The sequence below is a fragment of the Leguminivora glycinivorella genome, chromosome 27 (assembly GCF_023078275.1).
Source record: "Leguminivora glycinivorella isolate SPB_JAAS2020 chromosome 27, LegGlyc_1.1, whole genome shotgun sequence".
NCBI lineage: Eukaryota > Metazoa > Arthropoda > Insecta > Lepidoptera > Tortricidae > Leguminivora > Leguminivora glycinivorella.
The window spans coordinates 5,012,376-5,031,271 of record NC_062997.1 but is presented as its reverse complement, the minus strand read 5'-3'; the positions used below and the strand labels follow the sequence as shown (position 1 = coordinate 5,031,271).

At 39.6% G+C, this 18,896-nt stretch overlaps 1 protein-coding gene across 1 annotated transcript in view; it reads left to right on the top strand.

The window, feature by feature from the left end:
* LOC125240212 (lysosomal alpha-mannosidase-like) overlaps window positions 1–18,896 on the top strand; it is a 53,953-nt gene that overhangs the window by 30,567 nt on the left and 4,490 nt on the right. The window contains exons 20-28 of the mRNA XM_048148035.1: window positions 1,295–1,378; window positions 7,822–7,889; window positions 10,129–10,255; window positions 10,997–11,124; window positions 11,822–11,939; window positions 12,429–12,519; window positions 15,583–15,654; window positions 17,070–17,158; window positions 17,464–17,931. Of these exons, the coding sequence (XP_048003992.1) occupies window positions 1,295–1,378; window positions 7,822–7,889; window positions 10,129–10,255; window positions 10,997–11,124; window positions 11,822–11,939; window positions 12,429–12,519; window positions 15,583–15,654; window positions 17,070–17,158; window positions 17,464–17,931 (1,245 nt within the window). The remainder of the gene's footprint in view (window positions 1–1,294; window positions 1,379–7,821; window positions 7,890–10,128; window positions 10,256–10,996; window positions 11,125–11,821; window positions 11,940–12,428; window positions 12,520–15,582; window positions 15,655–17,069; window positions 17,159–17,463; window positions 17,932–18,896) is intronic.

Here is an 18,896-nt window from a genome sequence, read left to right as displayed (position 1 = left end):
CTCTCATTCTGTTGCGCGTGTGTGAATGTACTAAATAGCAGAATCGTTTGGGAGTAGTTCGGTCTAGTACAGTGCAGGGAATTGTGTCTTTTGTACTATTAGTACATGTACTACACAAGCCTAACGGCCACTCCCGTTCCCCGCTGAAAGTGCCCCCCCCCCCCCCCCCCCCCCCCCCCCCACCGCCCCCCCGCTCTCGTCTCACAGTTGTCGCCTGTCACCGCGGCCAGTCGACCTGTCACTCACACAAGCATGGTACGCGTTCACATGAGCTTAGACTGTGTGCGTAGGAACGCACTTCTTTCATATATTTGATCGCCATTATCCGAGGCGTGGTTCCAGACCTAGAGAAAACCCAAATTTAGGACCTTAACCTTAAATAAACCATAGGCAAATAACGCTAGGCTCCCTGTTGGGGCGTTGGCGACTAATAGGTATTACAGGAACAGCAGGCAGGTACTCTTTAATAATTTCTTCTTATTTTTGGTTTTTTTAATTGATTTTTATTGTACTTAATTAAATGAAATTTAACATTATTTGAATGTAATGGCGATTCTATATAAAATTGCAAAACATCGCGAGAGCGGCTTGTGTACTGTGTCGTAGAGGATGGTAAAGTGGAAGAGGCTGTCGCCGCGCCCCCGCGCGGCCGCGTGTGGAACTCGTCCTCTTCTTGGGAGGTCCGCTAGATGGCGCTGTGCTCGCGAACACTCCCTACTCTTAGCCTTCTGTCACAGCTATAGCAGTTATAAAGCTGCGTCACTCTCTCTCTCAACCTAAACTGAACTGCTTTAGCGCTTCATGGTAACCACCTAAATGGTCCAGACCTAGAACAGGCCCCGTAGCCAAATGGCATTTCTACGACGCGAAACGGAAACTAAACGCCGCGAAAGGTAGTCTGGCTGCCAATACGCAAGAGCGATAGAGATAGATATCTACGAGCGTTTCGTTTCGTCAGCGCTTGTGCATTCGGCTACGCACGCTGGTCAGGCTTAAATTTTTCGAGAGCCCACTGCGTCATACGTCCCACTGACGCCTTTTCCCCACTCGTCCAGGTGATTTTAAACCCCCGACGCAAAAACCACGGGGTGTTATAAGTTTGACGTGTCTGTCTGTCTGACTGTGTGTGTGAGACTGATGAACCGATTTGGATTTAGTTTTTTTTTTTCTGAAAGCTGAATAAGTCGGGAGTGTTCTTAGCCATGTTTCATGAGAATCAGTCCACCATGTCGGGAGTTTTTTCAAAGTTATAATTTTGTGGTTAGGTTATTTTATGTGTTATGATATTCCGCAGGTCAAGTGGTCAAGAAACCCGTGGCGTCCTGCTATTACCCGGTCACCTCCAGGATCTGTATACCTGCACACAACTCCACCACAGGTTAAAAGAAATATGTTTTTTTTTACAAAAAAAAAAACATTTTTGGCACAAGCTCTTATCGCCGACTGTACCTTTCTTTCAACAGTCATCTACTGCTCTCCGAGACGTTTCTAAAAACCCCTTACTCGATGGGGATACGACGTTTCATAATAAAGTTCCTATGACCACCTTTCTGCTCCATCCAGCTCCATGATACCATAATATAGCATTGTCACGTGATTTACATATGTGTGCAAAATTTCAGCTCAATCGGAAATCGGGAAGTGGGTCAAATTTTGCTTTTATGTTTTGACGCACACTAACATACTAACAAGGCAAGTTGAATAAAAGCTTGTAAAAAGTATACTGTTAAAGAAGGTCTACCAAATTCTGACATTAAGAGGGCATTCAACGAAAACGTCGTAATAATGTAAAATTGATAGTTTTAGTCGGCAAAATGCTACACTTTCCGTCATCTAAAAGACTTATTAAGTTCAGGATTCGATTAGGACATCTTCTTAACTTACATGTTGTGAGACTGGATTTTTAAAAACTAACTCACTTAATTAATTATGATTTTTTTTCTGGTGCATGTTTAGGAAAACCCGCGAAAAGTGCTGACTTAGTCCGTCTAATTTGTAAAATTTGGATAGTTTTGAATGCTTCAAGTGGTAAATTTGTATTATGTATATCCTGTACTACAATCTTCTGAGACTACTTCTTTGTTATAAGGCTTTAGAATAGAGTAAATGAGGATATGATGAATCCAATTTGTTTCAGAAATCACCTCAGAATAAGTGTCAATTTCTTCGAAAACTTACGTGTTTTTCAAGTAGTTTTAATATAAAAATAATCTGCAACGCTTACTTAAACAGATTTCATGCAAAAGTTTTCTATTAATTGGAATTTAATATTTTTGACGATTTTTTAAAAATGCCTCCTTATTACCGGTTACGCGCGCTTGCGATGTCAGTACCGCGGCAGAGCTTGTAGAGGCAGGACGTTTGCTAATCTGCTCCGCACGCGGCTCCACGATCGCGAAGTTATTTTGTCATTGTGTGCGGCACCCGCCGTGTCCAAAACCGCACTTGTGTGCGTGTTTGGCTGTACTGTTGCATGTATACTGCGACCGAAAACTTTGATCCTTGGGTTGACGACTTTGGTAACTAGCTAATTAACTTGACTAATATTTTTAGTAAGTATTATTTATTATTGAATATCATTTTAGGTTACTGACTCGTCTCAACAATCTTTGACAATAGATGGTACTCAGGATCTGATGATGAAGTCAGATGGTAGTCATAAGTTCTCATCAACTAGATCTTGAAACCATTTCGTGTTTGGGCTCGTTTGATTTGCCTCAACAAGATCTTTGATAAGAGGTGATGGTACCCAGGATCTGATGATGAAGCCGGCAGGTAGTCATGAGTTCTCATCAACCAGGTCTTGAAACCATTTCGTGTTTGGGCTCGTTTGATTTGCCTCAACAAGATCTTTGACAAGAGGTGATGGTACCCAGGATCTGATGATGAAGCCGGAAGGTAGTCAACAGAATTCATCAACCAGGTCTTGAAACCACTCCGTGTTTGGGCTCGTTTGGTTCGTCTCAACAAGATCTTTGACAAGAGATGGTACCCAGGATCTGATGATGAAGCTGGAAGGTAGTCAAGAGAATTCATCAACCAGGTCTTGAAACCACTCCGTGTTTGGGCTCGTTTGGTTCGTCTCAACAAGATCTTTGACAAGAGATGGTACCCAGGATCTGATGATGAAGCTGGAAGGTAGTCAAGAGAATTCATCAACCAGGTCTTGAAACCACTCCGTGTTTGGGCTCGTTTGGTTCGTCTCAACAAGATCTTTGACAAGAGATGGTACCCAGGATCTGATGGTGAAACCGGAAGGTAGTCAAGAGTATTCAACAACCAGGTCTTGAAACTCTTCTGTGTTTGGGCTCGTTTGATTCGTCTCAACAAGATCTTTGACAAGAGATGGTACCCAGGATCTGATGATGAAGCTGGAAGGTAGTCAAGAGTATTCCACGACCAGGTCTTGAAACCATTTCGTGTTTGGGTTCGTTTGATTCGTCTCAACAAGATCTTTGACAAGAGATGGTAATCACTCTTTTATACTCTGGCGCATCCACTGTCTCAGTGTGTCACCAGTCAATTAAAGCAGGTAGGCGTAGCGTAGAGTTGTATTTCCTTACAAAAAACTAATACATAGATGTGGACCTTCCTGTGCTTCATGCAATTAAAACAACATAATATTTAAAAACCGGCCGAGAGCGTGTCGGGCCACGCTCAGTTTAGGGTTCCGTAGTTTTCCATATTTTTCAAAAACTACAGAACCTATCAAGTTCAAAACAGTTTTCCTAGAAAGTTTATAAAGTTCTACTTTTGTGATTTTTTAAATATATGGTTAAAAAGTTAGAGGGGGGGGATACACTTTTTTTTCCTTTAGGAGCGATTATTCCCGAAAATATTAATATTATCAAAAAACGATTTCAGTAATTCATTGTTAAATACCTATCCAACAATAAATCACACGTTAGGGTTGAAATGAAAAAAAAAAACAAAACACTTCCTACTTTACGTGTAGGGGGGTACCCTAATAAAACATTTTTTCCACTTTTTATTTTTGCACTTTGTCGGCGTGACTGATATACATATTGGTACCAAATTTCAGCTCTCTAGTTCTAACGGTCACTGAGATTATCTGCGGACGGACGGAGGGACAGACAGACAGACATGGCGAAACTATAAGGGTTCCTAGTTAACTACGAAACCCTAAAAACACATTTTAAATATAAAAAAAATCTACTTAAAATTAAAGAAAACCGATCTTATATATGTACCTAGAACACATCATCATCTTCCTTGCGTTATCCCGGCATTTGCCACGGCTCATGGGAGCCTGCGGTCCGCTTTGACAACTAATCCCAAGATTTGGCGTAGGCACTAGTTTTTACGAAAGCGACTGCCATCTGACCTTTCAACCCAAAGGGTAAACTAGACCTTATTGCAATTAGTCCGGTTTCCTCACGATGTTTTACTTCACCGAAAAGAACCTAGAAAACATAATTATAATATACAAAATTAAATAAAACTAAGAAAACGGATTATATTCATTATACGCGATATAATCTGATTCCATAAATTTATTTCATGAGTAACTATCGCGGTGACAGAAGACAATACTATATACACAATTTATTATATTATAAAAGTTTTTTAATTTATTTCTTCCAAGGCTACACACGTTTTAATAGAAAAAACTGTGATAAGTTTAATAATTAAACTAAAAGGTCAAGTATTTATGCACGAAATCATGTATGCAAATATGTAATATATATGGTGGTGTTTTTACGCAAGTATCAATAATGGTTAGTCCGCAACGCTACTGACGGCGTGGCGGTACCGACCATGAATGCTATCCCTTTCGCTCTAGCCGCACGTAAGGTTGGTTCGAAGAGGATCGCACGCTATGTCTGTACCACAGGCTACAATCGTTATGCTTCTGGTTATAGTGTGCGTCTGCACACAGGCGCACGCCAGCCCCGCCGGCGTCGAAATGCGAGCAAGCAGATTTTTTGAAAGCGCTCTTAATAAAACCGGCCAAGAGCGTGTCGGGCCACGCTCAGTGTAGGGTTCCGTAGTTTTCCGTATTTTTCACAAAAACTACTGAACCTATCAAGTTCAAAACAATTTTCCTAGAAAGTATTTATAAAGTTCTACTTTTGTGATTTTTTTCATATTTTTTAAACATATGGTTCAAAAGTTAGAGGGGGGGACGCACTTTTTTTTCCTTTAGGAGCAATTATTTCCGAAAATATTAATATTATCAAAAAACTATCTTAATAAACCCTAATTAATTTTTAAATACCTATCCAACAACGGTTGTCTATTGTTTGCCCGACAGTCATTTAACATAATATTCATTTGCCCGAATCTAACTTGCCTGAATTTCATTTGCCCGAATGATTTGTTTACCATAAAAATCATATGACATACTCGTTGTTTATCCGAATATTACCTTCCATAATCATACAATGCCATACTATTTGTTAGCCATATTATTAAGTGCAATAATATGGTTTCATAGAATATTCAAACGCCATAAGCAATTATTGCCATATTAATTGTTGCCCATATTATTACCTAACCTAACCTACTTTCTGATAGCAGTTTCATTTTCCAGGGGTCACAGTTCTAACCTAACCTAACCTACTTTTCCAGCAGTTTCATTCTCCAGGGGTCACAGTTCTAACCTAACCTAACCTACTTTCTGATAGCAGTTTCAGTTTCCAGGGGTCACAGTTCTAACCTAACCTAACCTACTGTCTGATAGTATTTTCATTTTTCGGGGGTCACAGTTCTAACCTAACCTAACCTACTTTTCAAGCAGTTTCCTTTTCCAGAGGTTCACAGTTCTAACCTAACCTAACCTACTTTCTGATAGCAGTTTCATTTTCCAGGGGGTCACAATTCTAACCTAACCTAACCTACTTTCTGATAGCAGTTTCATTCTCTAGTACTTCTAGTACCTATTATAGTAGTTTTCGATTCTGCCAAAGCACATTATGGAAATTGACTTTTCTGGACGCTAATTTGTATGACAAATGATGGTATGGAATGTGGTAATTACGGATTTCGATGATTCTGACAAATGACATTATGGAAACTGACTTTATGGGAAACAAAGTTTCTGGCACTAGATTAATATAGTAAACAATGATTATGGCATAAGATGTTATGAGAAACAATATTATGATTGTTGAATAGGATGGCAAATAAAATTATGGCAAATGAAATTCTGGCAAATGGGGGTATCCCATCCAACAACATATCACACGTTGGGGTTGGAATGAAAAAAAATATCAGCCCCCACTTTACATGTAGGGGGGGTACCCTAATAAAACATTTTTTTCAATTTTTTTATTTTTGCACTTTGTTGGCGTTATTGATGTACATATTAGTACCAAATTTCAGCTTTCTAGTGCTAACGGTTACTGAGATTATCCGCGGACGGACGGACGGACGGACGGACGGACGGACGGACAGACAGACATGGCGAAACTATAAGGGTTCCTAGTTGACTACGGAACCCTAAAAACCGGCCAAGAGCGTGTCGGGCCACGCTCAGTGTAGGGTTCCGTAGTTTTCCGTATTTTTCTCAAAAACTACTAAACCTTTCAAGTTGAAAATAATTTTCCTAGAAAGTCTTTATAAAGTTCTACTTTTGTGAATTTTTTTATATTTTTTAAACATATGGGTCAAATGTTAGAGGGGGGGGGGGACACTTTTTTTTCCTTTAGGAGCGATTATTTCCGAAAATATTAATATTATCAAAAAACGATTTTAGTAAACCCTTATTCATTTTTAAATACCTATCCAACAATATATCACACGTTGGGGTTGGAATGAAAAAAAAAATCAGTCCCCACTTTACATGTAGGGGGTACCCTAATAAAACATTTTTTTCCACTTTTTATTTTACCACTTTGTCGGCGTGATTGATATACATATTGGTACCAAATTTCAGCTTTCTAGTGCTAACGGTCACTGAGATTATCCGCGGACGGACGGACGGACGGACGGGCAGACAAGGCGAAACTATAAGGGTTCCTAGTAGGAACCCTAAAAATGGTGCTTCAAATTTTCCATGGGATTGGGAACCTTCACCCCTAGATTTTTAATATTTTTTAAGTGGTATGGCTCGTCGATGATTCCGCGAACGTGGTTTATGAAGGCACGCGTTTCATGATACAAAGAGGAGACACACTCAAAGGTTATGATAGATGGCGCCACCCTATTAGTCCATTGCACAGATAAAGAATTTCATACGTAAGAGCGAGTAGATTTTTTTCTCTCACACACATATGAACGACAGTGATATGCCTGGGCACTTGCACAGGCGCCGCCTGGTGGGATAAAAGGTCAGTGTAGGAGGCACACAGGCCGCCGAGCCCAATATTTTTAACCCCCCACGCAAAAACGAAGGGGTGTTATAAGTTTGACGTGTCTGTCTGTCTGTCTGTCTGTCTGTCTGTTTGTCTGTCTGTCTGTGTGTGTGTCTGTCTGTGGCATCGTAGCTCCCGAACGGATGAACCTATTTAGATTTAGTTTTTTTTTGTCTGAAAGCTGTGTTAGTCGGGAGTGTTCTTAGCCATGTTTCATGAAAATCGGGCGACTATATCGCGGTCGTGGATTTTTTCAAAATTTTAATTTTGTGGTTAGGTTATTAGATTTATTTCCAGTTAGCTGCTCGCGCTTTCAATATTGTAAAATAACTCGTAAAATTGCAATTCTTGTAAAATTTACAAGTTTCTAATGGGTTGGCATCGCGCAATGTGACACTCCTTGAGTTGCAGGCGTCCATAGGTTACGGTGACCGCTTTCCACCAGGCGGGCATGCTTGTTTGCCACCGACGTAGTATAAAAAATAAGCAACTTATTTCATTGCAGGGATATGTATTCTGACGGATAGAACCCAGGGCGGGACATCATATAATAGTGGAGAAATTGAGTTGATGGTAAGAACCCACTACCTCCATATACACCGTGTTTTTTTTGTTTTCCGTTAAAATCAACACGCAGTTAGGTCCATCGTCAGGAACCACCCTGTATACTATTATCGCCTTTTGTTAAATTCGAAAAAATATTTTTTTTTAAGACAAGAGTAAGACGAAGTTGACGGAATTCAATAAAAACAGGGTGCATAGGATAATTTTAAGTTGATGTTTCCATACTTTTGAACACTCTTACATGATGTATGTACATATACATATACAATCACGCCTGTATTCCATAATAAAGGGGTAGGCAGAGCACATGAAAAACTCAACCCTAAGAGAAAATTAAATTATTTTCATCGAAAATATTCTAACCTGTATTTTTAAGTAGGCATGCTACTATTATGCTATAAACATTAAATAAATATATTAATACAAAGAAAAAGTGAAAAAGTGAGTGCAGTGAAAGTGAGTGTAGTGGGCGTCACGAGCCCTCGGAAATGTCATATACTTGGAATTTTCGACCTTTGCTTTCGTGAACCGATGGCCGAGTGGTTCAGGCATCCGTCCGGTAAACGGAGTAGGCTGGTTCGATTCCAGCTCGGAACACTTGGAGGCCTTAGTCACTTCTTCTTTGTATATGACTTCTTTGTATTTGACGACCTGTCTGGCGCAGTCGGTAGTGACCCTGCCTGCTGCGCCGCGATCCCGGGTTCGAATCCCGGTAAGGGCATTTATTTGTGTGATGAGCACAGATATTTGTTCCTGAGTCATGGATGTTTTCTATATATACAGGGTGATTCATGAGTCATGAGCAGGAGTGAACAGGGTAAGTGGGGAGGGTCACACTGAGCAACTTTCATAATGGGGCAACACTAAATTGTGATATTTTTTTTCTTAACTATGACTTAATTGATAGTTAATCATCAATTAAGTCATAATTAGAACGTAATTGATAATTATTAGCTATCAATTAAGTACTTATCAATTAAGTCATAGTTAAGAAAAATAATCACAATTCAGTGTGCCCCATTATGAAAGTTGCTCAGTGTGACCCTCCCCAGTACCCTGTTCACTCCTGCTCACGACTCATGAATCACCCTGAATTATTAGGTAAATATGTATAAATGAATCGTTTATCCACATTTTCGTTATTCATAGTTTGGTTTTTCGCAGAAACGCGTAACTTTTCAGGATTGGCATAAAACAAACCTAACCTAATCTATCTATAGGTGACCTTAATGAAAACCCTGAAAAGTTAACCGTTTCAGAATTCTGACTAATGATAATCTGTCAATAATTACTGTATGACTTTCAATCATTATGACAAACAAAGGGATCTGAAACAATCCATCCACACTAATATTATAAATGGGAAAGTGTGTGTGTCCGTCTTTCACGGCAAAACGGAGCGACGAATTGACGTGATGTTTTAAGTGGAGATAGTTGAAGGGATGGAGAGTGACATAGGCTACATTTTGTCTCTTTCTAACGCGAGCGAAGCCGCGGGCAAAAGCTAGTACTTTATACACCATCGCGAGCGCAGACTTCTGGCCGAAGGGCGTCGTGTTTCGGCCGTTCCGGGGCTACCTGCCGAACCCTGCGCCGTGTCAGACGACGCAACTGAGCCACGCTGTTACGTCGTCGCATAAATAGAATATTGTTTTTTTTTCTCGTCTGTTTTTAATCTGTTTTTTTTTTTCTATTTATGTGCCTATTGTTTTTATTTTTTAGTTTCACAGTGCCTTGGTTTTATTGTTATGCTGTGTAACTTATTTGAATAATAAAATAAATAAATAATAGTTATTTGTTATACAAGGGGGCAAAGTTGTATTTTAACGCCGAGTGTGGAATTGAAAAACGAGCAAGTGAAAGGATTCTATAGTTGAACCACGAGCGAAGCGAGTGGTTCGAGAATAGAATCCTGAACTTGCGAGTTTTTTAACACACGAGAAGTAAAATACATTTGCACCCGAGTGTAACACAAAACTTTTCCCCTCACTGTAGCGAGGAAACTACAACGCAAAAATTGCGTTTATCACTGCTTCCAGTAGTCGCACAGGTGGTAAATCATTTTTATTACTAGATTCACCTACTTTTATTAATTTTAAAGCAGTTAATTTGACTTTATTCAAGGTCAAATTACTTTACCCACTAGTGGATAAAATGCGTTTTACCCGCTGGTATTAAAGGACAAAACACGCGTTTCCGAGCTAGTGAGGGGAAAAGTAAATTATGAATAGATTACTGGTTCCCTCAGGTCCATAGAAGACTCCTGACGGACGATGGGTTCGGGTTAGATGAGACCCTGAACGAGGAAGAATTCGGTTCTGGGCTTGTAGTTCGCGGACAACATCGGCTGTTCATCGGGAAGGAAAAGCAGGACGGTAAGATGTTCTATCTCTCTCACTCTAAACGAGGACGAACATGGTTCAGAGTCAGTGGAGCGAGGAAAGCGTCGGCTGTTTTTTTTAACCTCCGACGCAAAAACGAAGGGGTGTTATAAGTTTGACGTGTCTGTCTGTCTGTTTGTCTGTCTGTCTGTCTGTGTGTGTATCTGTCTGTGGCATCGTAGCTCCCGAACAGATAAACCGATTTAGATTTATCATATCATATCATATCATTCTTTATTGCAACCATGTTCATTTTACATAGGATGGTATTTAAATATTATAAGGTAGGTAGGTAGGTACATGATACCCTGTTAGGGCATAGCAATAATCTTAAGGTCTACTTAGTTAACTAAAACTAAAGTAAAATTATTTAGTTTTTTTTTGTCTGAAAGCTGAGTTAGTCGGGCGTGTTCTTAGCCATGTTTCATGAAAACCGGTCTACTATGTCGCGGTCGGGGGTTTTTACAAAACTTTAATTTTGTGGTTAGGTTATATTATTACATACATACATATAATCAGGCCTGTATCCTATAAAGGGGTAGGCAGAGCACATGAACTACTAAGGCAACACTCTTGGCAAAAAGGGGTTGAAAGAAATCCAAATTTCGACCTTGCAGTGACAGGTTGCCAGCCTCTCGCCTACGCCACAATTTAACCCATATCCCATAGTCGCCTTCTACGACACCCACGGGAAGAAAGGGGGTGGTGAAATTCTTAACCGTTTAAATGTTTCAGGGGAGGAGTTCCAGTTTCAAGAGCGAGCGAGCCGCGTGGCTAACCGCTGGTACTGGGAGCCGTGGGTGTTCGTCGCGGCCGCTGACAAGTTCAACAGGAGGAAATGGCAGAGCATGAGGAACAAACGGGTACAGTATATATAATATATTCTCGAATTTAATAATTATTTGTTATACAAGGGGGCAAAGTTGTATTTTAACGCCGAGTGAATTGAAAAACGAGCAAGTGAAAGGATTCTATAGTTCAACTATAGAATCCTGAACTTAGCGAGTTTTTCAATACACGAGAAGTAAAATACACTTGCACCCGTGTGTAACACAAAACTTTTCCCCTCACTATAGCGAGGAAACTACAACGCAAAAAATGTGTTATTACTGCTTCCAGTAGTAGCACAGGTGGTAAATCATCTTCATTACTAGATTCACTTACTTTTATCAATTTTATAGCAATTAATTTGACTATATTCAAGGTCAAATTACTTTACCCACTAGTGGATAAAATGCGTTTTTACCCGCTGGTATTAAAGGATAAAACACGTGTTTCCGAGCTAGTGAGGGGAAAATAGTACATTATGAAACGAGCCGATATTGTGTCGTTTTTCAACACACTTCGCAGCGCCGCCGTTGAAGGTTTTGCTTTATGATTTCCTCTCAAATATGATGAAAAACATTGTGTGTAATTCAGGCGGTAAGGATATTAAAAACTCGTGTCTATAATTCACGCCAGCCTGCGGCTGTCGCAAATTATGACACTCGTTATCAATATCCCCCTTACCTTACCTCCCTTGTGGCACAATGTACTATCGACAAACATTGCTTGTTCTAGTTCTCAGCGCTGCGCCCGCACGGACTGCCCCGCCACATTCGCATTCTCACTTTGGAGCCGTGGAAGGCTGGCTCCGTGCTTCTACGGCTTGAAAACACTATGGAGAAAAATGACAGAAGTAAGACCAGGGGGTATTATAACCAAATACTACTAGGTTCCTTCAAATCAAGAGTGAACAGGCATCTTCTGGGCGAGCTAGCTCCATCTTTGCCTTTGGCTAGTCTGTGACCAAGAGTAAGCCCATTTATAATAATAATAATTCAAAAAAAGGTTGGCACTTTTCTGGCTAGTTAGGAGCAAAGTGGCACTTTTCTATTCAGGGTGGTAGCCGAATGGCACAAACACTCACGAAACGAAACGCTCGTAGATATTTATATGTTTTTAAAAAGAAGCTGATTTGACTAGTAGGAAACTAGCCTATTGTGGCGTAGGCGAGAGGCTGGCAACCAGTCACTGCAATGTCACAATTTGGATTTCTTTCAACCCCTTTTTGCCAAGAGTGGCACTGAAACTTAGTAGTTAATGTGCTCTGCCTACTCCTTTACAGGATGCAAGCGTGATTATATGTATGTATGTATGTATGTGTCTTGTTTTTGCAATATTACAGCAACTCAAAGACTGGAACTACCGGATGACACGCCGCTACCGACACACATCAACGTCGAACTTAAGAAGATCTTTCAGCATCTGAAAATCAAGTAAGTCGTCTTTTTATGTTCTTTAGAGAAATAGAATATATGCCTTCTGGTATTAAGTTCGCCTTTTGTATTTTTTTTAACTGTGCAATAAAGTTTAAATAAATAAATCATATTAAATATAATGAGAGTAAGTTTCAAAGGCTCGAGTTTGCAATATTCTTACGCAATGAGTATAAAAAATATGTAAAACAATACAAAGTTAAATACTGAGGATTATTGCCAGTCACCGAATATCAACTACTGTAAAAGGTTTCATTCAGCATATTAAACATCTTACAATACTTGCATTTACTAGTAAATTTCATAACTCCCTAGGGAGAAAAATATATCTACATTTACAATTGCACATTTTACTGTGGGAGAGTGCTGAAATAGTTATTTGTTATACAAGGGGGCAAAGTTGTATTTTAACGCCGAGTGTGAAATTGAAAAACGAGCAAGTGAATGGATTCTATAGTTGAACCACGAGCGAAGCGAGTGGTTCGAGAATAGAATCCTGAACTTGCGAGTATTTTAACACACTAGAAGTAAAATACATTTGCACCCGAGTGTAACACAAAACTTTTCCCCTCACTATAGCGAGGAAACTACAACGCAAAAAATGCGTTTATCACTCCTTCCAGTAGTTCCACAGGTGGTAAATCATCTTTATTACTAGATTCACCTACTTTTATCAATTTTAAAGCAGTTAATTTGACTTTATTCAAGGTCAAATTACTTTACCCACTAGTGGATAAAATGCGTTTTTACCCGCTGGTATTAAAGGACAAAACACGTGTTTCCGAGCTAGTGAGGGGAAAATAAACTTCCTTTTCAGTACAGATGGTGTTTTTTTTACGCACTAGTGCGAGAAGTGGTTCATTATATGCTAGGTCCAAACTTCGGAGGGCCATCTGTACTGAAAAACGTCGTACGATACACGTGCGAAAAGGAAATTCATAACTCGTATCAATTTAAAACACTCCCTTCGGTCGTGTTTTAATTTATCGCCCCTCGTTTCGAACTTCCTTTTTAAGCACTTGTATCGTAATGTACTGTTGTTTAACTTACAATGTACCTCTATAACCCTCTTTTTAACCGCCTTCCAAATCTCAAGGGAAGGGGTTCTCAATTCGTGTTTTTTTTTTTAATGTTTGTTCCTCGATATCTCCGTCGTTACTGGACCGATTTTGAAAATTTTTTTTTTGATTGAATGTATATGCATACAGATTGGTCCCATTTTTCTCAGAACCCAGTTCTGATGATGGGATCCTGGAGAAATCGAGGGAACTCCTCAAATCTGAAAGGCATACATATGGTGATTTTTGTGTTTTTAAAGGAACAGCATGCATTTACGTACGGAACAGTGACATTTGGTGCAGTGGAACTCCTGATGATGGTCAGAATGGAACTCCTCAAATCTGAACGGCACACTTATAGTGACTTTGGTATTTTTATAAGAACATCATGCACTTACGTCCAGAACAGTGACATTTGGTGCAGTGGAACTGCTGATGATGGTCAGAACGGAACTCCTCAAATCTGAACGGCACACTTATAGTGACTTTGGTATTTTTATAAGAACAGCATGCACTTACGTCCAGAACAGTGACATTTCGTGCAGTGGAACTGCTGATGAAGAGTGAGCTGCCCCTGGTTAGAGTTCCGTTCTGATAATCATTCTCATCTGTAAGTACGTCAGAATCATCCAAATTTCAAAATTGGTTCAGAAATGACGGAGATATCGAATAACAAATATTTAAAAATATACAGACGAATTGATAACATAATCCAACATTTGAAAGTATTTATCACCAGAACCCCAAAGGCGGTTTTTTTTTTCTTAAAAATTATTCATAAAAAAGTTAGTGTTTTGTCCCTTTCTCACAAAAAACATAAGTTAGCTCGACAGAAAGGGACAAAATACTTACATTTAATTGGGCCGTTGAGTGGGCCCAATGAGGAGGCACACTCAAAGGTGACAGATGGCGCCACCTTATTAGTCTATTGCACAGATAAAGAATTTCATACGTGAGAGCGAGAAGATGATATTATTTTTCTCTCACACACATATGAATGACAGTGACATGCCTAGGCACTTGCACAGGCGCCGCCTGACGGATAAGATGTCAGTGTGCCTCCTCATTGGTGTGCTGAATAGTAACTCGTAACCTCAACAGTGTGCATATCCGAATGCACATAGCACAATGCACAAACGCTCACGATAATATCTGTTTCGTAGCTACCTGTCTCTATCGCTCTTGCGTATTGGCGCGACAGAGCCAGACTGCATTTCTGTCGGCGTCTGGCGTAGACGATTGCCATTCGGCTACGCCAGCAGTTCGCAATGTAACTAAATTCACAAATCGCGCGACATCTAACGGCCCAGCCACGACATTCGCCATACGTGCGAATGAAAGTCCCATCGCTGTGTCTCGCTCCAATGTATGGCCGCCGCTCACCGCTGTCGCGCTTAGACCAATGTCGTGGCTGGGCCGTAAATGTAAATCGCACCGCTCGCCATCGACAGGGCGCTCATCCACACACCTTGCAACCTAAATGGTCGCCCACCGTGCGGTTTCAGAGGAATAGGCTAGTTTCCTATACTTAAAATAATATATTTTATGCATTGCACGAAATAAAGCACCACATAATTAGAAGAAAAATATGGACAGTAGTTATTTTTAAACATAATTTCTATTTTATAAGTCAAAGAGAAAGATATAAAGTAAAATTGACCGTGACGTCACTCCTCAGTATTTCATAGTAATTCCATATTAGCAAATGGTTTTGACAGTCCATAAAAAGAAGCTGATTTGACTAGTAGGAAACTAGCCTATTCTCCCACGAACGCTCCGGCTGTGGAATGAGCTCCCTGCCGAGGTATTCCCGATGAACTACAGTATGGGGTTTTTCAAAAAAGGAGCGTACAAGTTCCTAATGGATTGGCAACGCGCATGTGACACTGAGTTGCAGGCGTCAATAGGTTGCGGTGACCGCTTCCATCAGGCGGGCCGTATACCTGTTTGCCACCGACGTGTATTAAAAAAACTACGGTCTATAAATCTTATGATATGGCTTTAGGACTGTGAGAGAGACCACCTTGGCGGCGAATCAGTGGCTTGAGGAGGCTCGACAGATGGATTGGAGTACCAGGTACGTTTCACAAATACATATACTATACATACTAATATTATAAATGGGAAAGTGTGTGTGTCTGTTTGTTTGTCCGTCTTTCACGGCAAAACGGAGCGACGAATTGACGTGATCTTTTAAGTGGAGATACTTGAAGGCATGGAGAGTGACATAGGCTACTTTTTGTCTCTTTCTAACGCGAGCGAAGTTGCGGGCAAAAGCCAGTATATAATAGTTCAGCCTATACGGGGTGTCCCAAGACTATGGGATATGAAGGGAAAGGGCCTCAAACATCGTAGATATGTAGGCTATTTTGCCAATTATATGAAAGAGGCGCTTTCCTAGCACGCAGTCTAAGCTCGTGTAGGTAAATGCGTACCATGCTTGTATGAGTGAAATATGACAGGCCGACTGTTCGCGTTTTTGACAGGCGGTAACTGTGAGGTAACCGAGAGGGAGTGGGCGGCACTTTCAGCGGGGAGCGGGAGTGGGCATATTGTACAAAATACCATACTGTAGGAATAATGACTAACCAAAGTTTCTTAATAATTTTTGTCACTCACTGACTGACGACATGCAATCATCAAAAATAAAAGGCACTTCTAGTATACGTTGAAGCTTCAAATTTAGAATACAGTCAGTGTATAGTATATAAATCACTAAAAAACCTAAATATGTTGCAATTTCAAATTAGATTTTCAGATTTCAGAACTGTGGGACATGCAGGGAAAGCACCTTAAATATCGTTAGTGAGGCTATTTTGCTGAAAGAAGACTTCATTTTTTTAACCCCCGACGCAAAAACGACGGGGTGTTATAAGTTTGAAATGTCTGTCTGTCTGTCTGTGGCATCATAGCTCCCGAACGGATGAACTGATTTAGATTTAGTTTTTTTTTGTTGTGTGGAGTGTGTGAGCCATGTTTCTTGAAATTGGTCCACTATGTCGCGGTCGGGGTATTTTTCAAAATGTTAATTTTGTGATTAGGCATAAATTAAATATAACAAGATCATACCATCCCATACATTAAAATGCGACCGCCTAAGACCGCGCTTACACTCCACCACACATAGATGGCGCCACAAAAAAAATGTCTTGTAGCTTTCGATTATACTTGTAGATGGTTTTAAGTGTTATAGACTTTTGACATAGATTTACGGCTCGGAATTGACACTTAATGCCAATCTACAAATAATCAGTGGCAACAAGGCATTTTTTGTGGCGCCATCTATGTGCGGTGGAGTGTAAGCGCATTCGTAGGCGGTCGCATTTTAATGTATGGGATGGTATGATCTTGTTATATTTAATTTATGGGTTAGGTTAGGTTATATTTTTAAAAGACAGTAATTCAATAAATCACATTTTAAGTTTTGTCCCTATTCACCCCGGCTATCCGTATTAACCCCATTTAACTATATAATATTTTAATACATTTTAGATACGTGTACACGGGAGGTGATGACGGTATTTTGCAAGAAGACGTTGACTACGTTGACGATGAGAAGCCACTACCTAAACCAGAACCAGGTATCATAATTCATAATCATACATGTCTGTTTGTCTGTCTGTGTGTGTCTGTCTGTAGCATCGTAGCTCCCGAACGGATGAACCGATTTAGATTTAGTGTTTTTTGTCCGAAAGCTGAGTTAGTCGGGAGTGTTCTTAGCCATGTTTCATGAAAATCGGTCTACTATGTCGCGGACGGGGGTTTTTTCAAAATTTTAATTTTGTGGTTATATCGAAATAGGTCAACTAAACCAGCGCAGCAGTGCTCATATTATGTTCTTTAAGTTAATAAGATTATTAAGATAAAATACTTGAAACACTTCCAGATACAGAACAAGACCAAGATTCCGATTATTCAAACAGAAAACTGCTCCGAATGGCCACCAAACAGAAAAGAACAACACGATACGACGACAGAAGGAAAAGATCCATCAACATCTCCGAAAACTTCATTGATAACGATTTCACTAATTCCGAAGTCACTACAGAAAGTTACGAATTCACCACAGAACCCGAAGTCAAAGAAGTTAACGCAGAAATAGATGAATCTGATATCAACGATTCTTTATTTGCTATAAATGTAACTGATGAAGATGCCAATGAGAATTCAACAAACGTTTTTAAAGAGCAAAGACTTAGCAATAAAAATGATAAGAAGTTATTAGTAGTTGGTCTGACGGAGAACAAGTTCGTGAAAGGGAAGAAGTATGTGAGTGAAATGGCTTCAGATTCTTTTGAAGATGATGTGACTCCAAAAGGATCGAGTCAAAAGGATGTACAAAACAAACCACCAGGTATTTTTAATAAGCTTTTATTAAAATCAATCGGGACAAATGCGTCTTTTGAGCATTTCTTTTTTTTGCCATTTTTTTATTTTGATTTTTTTAGGTAATTTTAGGTCAATTGTACTCAGAATCACGAGTACTTTCAATCTCACTGGGAGACAAAAAGTGTCCTAGAATTTCCATACATTTTTGTTACTTTCCTCTTTTGTTACCTCACACAACATGTACGGAAAATGGTAACGAAATAAGAAAAATCGTATGGGACAATTTTTTTAACTACTAGGATTGAAAAAGCTAGTGATTCTGAGTAGGAATAGCATTTTTTTTTTCAAAAATATCACATTTCGTAAAAGTGGCAAAAAAAAAGAAATGCTCTTTTGTGGATATCTTTTAAACACTAACTACTTACGTTTGGTGACTGTCATCATATCAGCCCTTTATCCCACTGCTGAGTGTAGAATAGAATAGAATAGAATAGAATAGAATTTTATTGTATAACTGTGTACATGCATAGGTGTTTTTTTATACAAGAAGTATCAACAGTTGCCTGCTAGGGCGTACAATTATGGTAGGTAACCTACCCATTTTATAACTAAGCTTATTATCTAACATTACATAGGTGTCTTATTAACTAGCAAAAAATTCTTTTGTGTCATAAAACACTTGCTCAATCAGCCAACTCTTGAGCTTACATTTAAACATAATTCCGTCTAGCGCTTTGATATTGAGAGGAAGATGATTGAAAATACGGATAGCCATAATAAACGTGCTCTTTTTGTACATAGAGTTGTTAACCCGTGGAAGATATAGGTCATATTTGTATTGGTCTCTTATATTATTTTTTAATGAAGACTTTTTAACAAAATATGCAGCTTGACTCTTTATAAATGTAGGCATCTCGTCTAGGCATCATCTTCTAGTACGTCACTTTTCCAAGTCCTGGGCTAGTCACACCCAGTTGTATTGTGACCCGC